At 44.0% G+C, this 7,732-nt stretch overlaps 1 protein-coding gene across 1 annotated transcript in view; it reads left to right on the top strand.

The window, feature by feature from the left end:
- The window catches only part of RALGAPA2 (Ral GTPase activating protein, alpha subunit 2 (catalytic)), a gene marked incomplete at both ends in the record, with an annotated part of 62,824 nt that overhangs the window by 48,073 nt on the left and 7,019 nt on the right, over nucleotides 1-7,732 (top strand). Inside the window, 4 exons of the mRNA XM_009078396.1 lie at nucleotides 592-1,363; nucleotides 1,655-1,726; nucleotides 2,746-2,869; nucleotides 3,729-3,884. Coding sequence (XP_009076644.1) covers nucleotides 592-1,363; nucleotides 1,655-1,726; nucleotides 2,746-2,869; nucleotides 3,729-3,884 — 1,124 coding nt within the window. The remainder of the gene's footprint in view (nucleotides 1-591; nucleotides 1,364-1,654; nucleotides 1,727-2,745; nucleotides 2,870-3,728; nucleotides 3,885-7,732) is intronic.

Genomic DNA, 7,732 nt, shown 5'->3' with positions numbered 1-7,732 from the left:
TGATTCACAGGAGGGATTTACCTCTCATTTTACAGTGCATTGGAAGGTGTAAATACCAGGGATAGAGGAAAATACTGTAAACTAAAGAAAAAATTGTTTTAAACTGAATATGAACAAAAATAGGGAATTAGGAGGTTTCTGGCTGTAAAAGGGGTGATGTTCTGGAACAACATTCCCACAGGGCAAGTGGAGGCACAACATAGCTCAGAGCACAGTCACTTCATGAAATAACTGATGTTGTTTGCCTGCATGAAGGGGAACATTTGGGGGTCCAGGGAATTGCTGCCAGGAATGAAGGAGGGTTTGTTTGTGGTGGCGTCTCTGGTTTACCTTAGCCTTTGTGCCCTGTCGTCCTCCTGATCTGATGGCTGTGGGGATGCGGTAAAATAAAATACAGCTGTGGGACATGTAGAATGTCTTGGAAAGCTAAAAAAGCTAATTTACAAAGAGCTTACTATTTACAAGGTAAAATAATAAACAAGTAAACAACTAAGACAAGGTGCTGAAACATGACAGCAATCCACAGGTGCTCTGTTTGAATTGCCGTTTGCTGCCCTTACTGATCCATTACATTTTCTTTGATGATTTCAGAGAAGAGGAGGAGGAATTTAGAACTGATACCTCTAACAGCAAGGATGGTTATGACTCACCTGGTGAATCACCTGAGCCACTACCCGCTCAGTGGAGGCCCTGCCATTCTCCACAGTCTCCTTAGTGAGAACCATGACAATTCCTATGTGGAGTCCTCCGAGCTGTCCTCAGAAGTCTTCCGGAGTCCCAACCTGCAGCTGTTCGTGTTTAATGACAGCACTCTCATCTCTTACCTCCAAATCCCTTCAGAGAAGAAGGCAGACACTGAGCCAGCAGCAGCCCCCTCGGACGTCAGGGTGATCGTCAGGGATATCTCAGGGAAATACTCTTGGGATGGCCGAGTACTGTATGGACCTTTGGAGGGCTGCCTTCTGCAGCAGAGCACAGCTAGCGCCTTTGTGATCTCCAGCAACCCAGAGCACCACCTCATCTCCCAGAAAGACATTCCTCAGGTGGAAGAAGGAGAAGATGCTCTCGACCAGTTGCTGGAGAAGATAGGTAACACCAGCCCTGAGTGCCTTTTGCATCCCCAGTGCAAGCTGAATGAACCATCGCCACCGCCCTCTGGGATGAGCTCTGACCAGGAGCGTGCCATCACAGAAGCCCTGATGAGACAGAGTGCCCAGGAAAGAGACTTCATACTGAAGTGCAGCTCTGACTGCAGCATGAAGGTGGCCTGTCAGGAGCCACCGTGTCCCACTGAACCTCAAGCCTCCTTTTATTTCTGTCGGCTGTTGCTAAATGACTTGGGAATGAATTCCTGGGATAGAAGGTAGGAAGAGAGGATTCAGAGCATGTTTACAGTGTTCTTACTCTTCTCACTTCTTACTGCCAAACACGTACACACTTAAGAAAGTGAGGATTGCGTAGCTGGGGGTAGTCAGAGCATAGTTTTGAACTTCAGTGGTTATTTTAAATTGACATCCGTAGACTGTGTGTAATAATAATTTTAAGAAATCATATTGTGTTAATTAGGTTCTCTTCTCTGAGTTATTTGAATGAGAACATACTGTGTCTGTACTGTGTTGCATTTGCCTTCAAACATTTTTTTATTTGTCTGTAGGAAAAGCTTTCATCTGCTTAAGAAAAACGCAAAATTGCTGCGAGAACTGAAAAACCTGGATTCCCGCCAATGGTAGGTGATGTGTGCTGGACACACCACTGATAAGGGTTGTGTTTCCGAAGGAAGAATGAGTGAGACACCAAAACCAAAGCTTCATTCCTGTTGAATACAAATATTGGTATGAAAAGTGGATTGCTTATTGCACCCATGTTCTCGAGCCTAAATGGAGGAGCTGTCTGTGCTGGCACTGTGTACAGAGAATTCCAAATCAGTAGCAAATAATAAGACAGCAACCTACTGGCAGCTTGCTTTAGCTGAGAGGGGAGGGAAGAATTTCCCAAATTCCTTGTGACCTTGGTTCAGTTGACACAAAGGACCATTTCCTGCAGGACGATCCCTATGTCAGGAGCAGTACTTTAAGAGGTGATCTTCCCAGAACTCTTCCCCAGTCAGGAAGTGGCAGAATGGACTTCTGAAGGTTATGTTTGATGTTTTATTACTTGATGTGGAGCTATTTGAAAAACATCTGCAGCATTGCAGAGTTCTGAGTCCATTCCAACCCTTAAATTCTATGATTCTATGAATTTCCATAACGTCCATCCTGCTTGTTTTCAAAGAAGCCAACTCTCTCTGTCAGCCTTGTAAAACTCAACCCAGAGTCTGAAAGTCAATAGTGCTTCTTCTTCCTCATATGTCATTAATTAATTAAATTATGTAAATATCATTAAAATTCTGTAGGTCAAATTATGCTGCTATTAACACCTGTGCCATTTCATTGTCTGTGGCAAGGCTGTATGGATCTGAGTCATTCACCCTGTAACTGGAACTCCGTCACCAGTTCTGTGGCTGATGCACAGAAGGGCCAGCCTCAGCTCTGCTCTCAGACCTGGAGTGTCTCTGCAGTAGGGTCTGGGGACAAAAAAAATGAGGGAAAATCTTTCTGCAGCTGAAAGCAAGTGATGTACTTGTGTGCATAAAAGAATTGGACATGTGGAGTTATATACAGTTCACAGCTTTGGATTGGAGGGGGGTCTAAAAAGGTTTTCAGCTAAAACTGCTTTAACTTTGATTTCTTTTGTATCCACTTGCAGCCGTGAGACTCACAAGATTGCTGTGTTCTACATTGCCGAGGGACAGGAGGACAAGTGTTCCATCCTGGCCAATGCAGGGGGAAGCCAGGCCTATGAAGATTTCGTTGCTGGACTGGGCTGGGAGGTAACAGGCATAAATTTAGACGGGCTAACATCTTGCTGATGTCACTGCATAGTTTTTAATTCTCGAAAAAAAGAATGATAACTTTGACCACACACTGATATTTAGTTGCTTTAGCTCCTGATGTGGTCAGAGTACACACTCACCGCAGGAGTTGTTTACGAAGGACTAAGATGTTTGGGGTTTAATTTTCATTGTCAAAAGGCTGTGTCATAATCCAAATGCCATGAACATTTATGGGTTTGGGAAATACAGAGTAGGTGCATGTCGTGTTTAAGGACTGAAGTGCAACAAGGCCCACAGGGAAAGGCAGCATCCTCAGACTGATACCTTTGGGAAAACGAGCAAGCCTTTGGACTCAGGCTTCACTTGAGAGGCATTTCTTCTGAATAATCTTCTGGAATAATTTCTTCTAAGGTTTTTCCTTCTGTACAGATCTTCAAGTCCTTCTTCAGTTTTTCTGATTCTACTGTCTGTGCCTGTTGTGGTGCTCCTGGCTGTGGGTGCTCTGAGCCCTGCGGAGCCCTTAGAGCAGCAGCATGCGGCAGAATGCTGTTGCTTCCTTCCTGCTGTTTGCTGGAGGAAGGTGAAATAGCTGGATAGGCAGCAACTTCAAAACACTAGATAGATAGCGATTCAGGATGGAGTTGAGAGAGATTAGCTTTTAGTAAATGTCAAATACAGGATTGGGAAAGACAGATCTAGCAGAAAGGTCACAGAGCCGTAAGGGAAGACTTCTCTTTCTCTGGGATGGCCACAGAATCCTAGAGTGGTAAATTCACCATCTCTTGATAGAGAAATAAATACTGATTATTCCTCAGTCTTTTCAAATTTCTTCTGACTATGACTATGAATCCCTCAGGTTGATCTTTCCACGCATGGGGGGTTCATGGGTGGCCTGCAGCGTAATGGCAGCACAGGACAAACTGCTCCCTACTATGCTACCTCCACTGTGGAAATAATTTTTCATGTGTCTACAAGAATGCCATCAGATTCGGACGATTCACTGACCAAAAAGGTAAGCAATTAGCAGTGTCTTTCACATCACTGTAGTCTTCAAGTGCTTAAATGCAAGTTTGAACTGAAAGCAGCTCAAGGTGACTGGCCCTGGCAGGCTGTCTTTGCTGTGCCACATGGTGCTCTGCAGCTGGATCATCTGAATTAAATGGCATCTAAATTCTGGGTTCTGAAACACAATTAACATTTCCATGGTAGCCTCAAATACCACCATGAGTAATAATATTAGCAATAATTTCATTTGTGTGTTGTCTGCCTGCCAAAACCGTTGTAGGTTGGTAGAAGAAAAACAACCAAACACAGCATAATAAAACCTTTCAGACAAAGCATCCCACGTGGAACAGCAAAGGAAAGGGAGGTGACAAACTCAGGACCTAAAGCAGCCAGTTGATAGCTAAAGCCAGTAGCTGCTTAGGCACAATTCTGACAAGCAGCCTCTGCTTCAAAGGCAGCCACAACCTAGCCCAAAACTCTGTTGGTATTGGTACTTAATCATTTGTCTTTCCTAACAAGGAGTGATCTGAGATTATGCTGATGGCCAACTGCTTCTTAGAGTGAAAGAAGATTTTAGGGGAATACCAAATCTCTGCCTTCTTAATTAGGATTGGCAACTTGTCATGCAGAAGTTGTTAACGTTTGTGTGTAGTGCTACTGCAGCCATCCAGTCCACCATGGGGTACTGCTGTGCTCTGAGCATTGTCTGTAAATATGTCACTGGGTGACTGTGTTTGGTGTCCAGTTGGTTTCAGAATGACATGCGCTTTTCCTCAAAATATAAAGGTGGAATTTCTAATTACTGGTCCTGAAAAATTGCCAAGTGCTACATGGTAAAGCCAGATCTGTTCCTTTTTGTTGGGATACCTATCACTAAAAAGAAAAGCAACAAAATGGCACATTTCTCTTTCTGTATGCAACTCATTATTTTCGTATTAGTGGATTACATGGCTGTGGAAAAAAATGCAATCTAAGTGCTTCAGGATGGAGAGATGGGGCTATGATATGTGGTAAGGGTTGTATAGTCTCTGTGACTTTACTGTGGTAGAACTATCTGTATCTTTATTGTTCCTGACCAGTATTTGTCCAGCTGCTAGTTCAAAACTCCAGTGATGAATGATTTACAATTTCCCTAGGCAACATATTCCTATGCTCCACTTGTAGCATGAAAAAATCTCTTGTAGCATATACTTTACTTCAATTTAACCCCATTTATGCTTGCCCTATTCCACGTGGATATGGAGTGCAGATAATTTTGTAGCAGACTTACACGTGTGAGAACTGTTTCCATGTTTTTCTCAGATTTTTCCTATGCAAATTGTGATCATTTTGTCTAATCTTCTCTTCTAAGTCCTAGCTCCTGGGTTTTGTGAAAGCCTAGCAAAGACACCTAGATATTGCCTGGCTGTTAGGTAATGCATCATCTGAGAGATGACAGAGCACAGTGTGATAGAGTTACCACAAGGGGAAAAATGAGATTTAACAGCAGTTACTAATTCTCCTACTTCTCACCCATGTTATGGGCTAACATGGACACCAAGAGTCTGAATTATTCTATTTCATTGTCTTCCCTATGTTTGCTCTAAGAGAATTCCTTCTTTGTTAGAGCACAAACATTTAGCAGATGCTTTTCAAAACTTTGATTGTGAGTGTCTCTCCAAGCCATTTCTAAAGCCAATCCAACCCAAACCACTCTGCGATTCTGCAAAATTTATACTCCAGAAAGTGTCAGCTGCTGGTGGTGAGGCACTGGCACAGGTTGCCCAGAGAAGCTGTGGCTGCCCCATCCCTGGAAGTGTTCAAGGCCAGGGTTGAATGGAGATCTGAGCAACCTGGGCTAATGGAAGGTGTCCCTGCCCATGGCAGAGGGGTGGAACTAGGTGATCTTTAAGGTCCCTTACAACCCAAACCAGACTGTGATTCCTGCGTGAACGCTTTGCTGTGTTGGCCCAATCCTGAAATACCCAAAGCCAAGTGAAGCGATGCTCTGGCAACAAAACTCCTCAGGCCACAGAAGTCCTGTGTTGATTTTGGCTGCTTTTACCTGTGCAGAGCATGGCTGGCTTGTGCTTGGAAGGTCCTGTGGGGCTACCCATGCCACACTCTGAAACAGGAGTGAAATGTATTTATTTCCCCCACTTGTCGGTACTGCGCTGGGGAATTCTGCAATTCCTGGTTAACAGTGTTGGGATCAAATGCGGTGTTGTTTCTGAGGTTGTGACAACTCTCCAAATGCCTAAAAGTGTTCCACTTGCACACTGAGCAGTAGCATAGCTTCAGCTTAGGTCCTCACCTTAGATTATAGGGGCAGAGTGTCCAGGTTAAAAATATTATATTTATTACTCCTTACCATTAATGCTTCTCCTTCATGGTAGCATGGGAGAGGAAGGCAGACTCCCTTGTCATTCTGTTACTGCTCCTGCGACAGAACCATGTCTGGTGATACAGGACAGGTTTCCTGGAAAGACAAAATTTTATCAGGTTGCCAGTCAGAATGCAATGGGGACCACAAATTCTTTTTCCTTGCCTTCTCCCTCCTTCCATAGATAGGACTGCCTGGATTCTGTCTGGGATGTAAGGTACCCCATATCTCCAAAATCATTGTGTTTTCTGTGGTTTCTTCTCCACATATTTTGCCTCAGACCAGCAGGAAGACTTCAGTCCCCATCAGTGTGCTTGGCTTGTGCACTCTGAGCAGAACAGAAGGGCTTACCACCTGCTGGCCTGAGGAGCCGTGCTCAGAGGCCATAAATTCTGGGGGCTAGGGGATTAAGCAGATGCAGTAATTTTATTTAAATATGTTAGTGTGGTTCTTTATTTTTACTGAACATGAGCATAAATTCATTTCTGGTATAAATTCCCAGGAATAAGTGCACTTCCACTGGGGATGAACTTGGCTCTTTGTTCTTGTGCAGTAGACTTGTCCTTTGCAGTTTGTATTTCTTTATTTGAGGTATTTGCTGACATATTATATTGCTAATTTAGGGAGAAAGAAAAAAAAAAGAAAGAAACCCTTCCAAATAAGTCTTGGCCCTGACAGAAATCTTTTCTAGTGGAGTAAACATAATTCTGCTGATCTCTTTTGCTGCTGTAGGGTTCAGCATCCTTGGCTCCAAACTTTATCTGGCTGTCTTGTGGCAAGAGTGAAAATCAATCCCAGGAATGGCATCCCACTGTCCTTGTCTTGTTCTGCCCAAATTGCGCTTAATGCTTTAAAGATGTGCTACAGAATTTCTCAGTGATTTATTCCATCTTCTCCATTGTCAGGGCAGAACTTTTCCAATTCAGAAATCTGGTTGCAACCCCATACTGAACTCTTGCTCCTTCGCTGCAGAAATTTGTTAGCTGGGGCTAGATTAGATTTTTAGCAGCTAATCTGACTGCTGTAGGGGTTTGCAGAGTGGGGACAGAGCTGTGCTATTGGATTTGTCCAATTCATTTGACTCCAGGACTATAATTGCACTTATGTCTTACAAGGCTTTTATGGCCTCGGGCTGGCGAGCAGCAGAAAAACAAATTGGCAGTGATACAGTGAGAGTGAAAGGGAATGAAAGGCACACATTATCAGTCTCCAGGCAGCCCTGATCTGGCAGGAAGTTTCTTGGTTAATTTACAAATAAAACTTAGATTTTAGGATGGGCACACTGTCAGCCAGACAATGGGGATGTCAGGCCCCACTGTTACTTAGCAAAAGTAGCAGCCATGCCTCCCCAAAAGCAGGAATTCTTCAGTCAAACAGACGACTCCACTCTGGAGCCAGCTGGCTGTGTAATGCAATTAGCAGGGAAAGGAGGTCAGGCCATGAGGTGTGCACCGTGACCAGTGTCAGCACGTTGCCTGGCAGGCCGCAGCGCC

Source organism: Acanthisitta chloris, unplaced genomic scaffold (assembly GCF_000695815.1).
Source record: "Acanthisitta chloris isolate BGI_N310 unplaced genomic scaffold, ASM69581v1 scaffold14187, whole genome shotgun sequence".
Taxonomy (NCBI): Eukaryota; Metazoa; Chordata; class Aves; order Passeriformes; family Acanthisittidae; genus Acanthisitta; species Acanthisitta chloris.
Note: the sequence above shows the minus strand (reverse complement) of the source record. Positions and strands in the feature narration are given on the sequence as shown.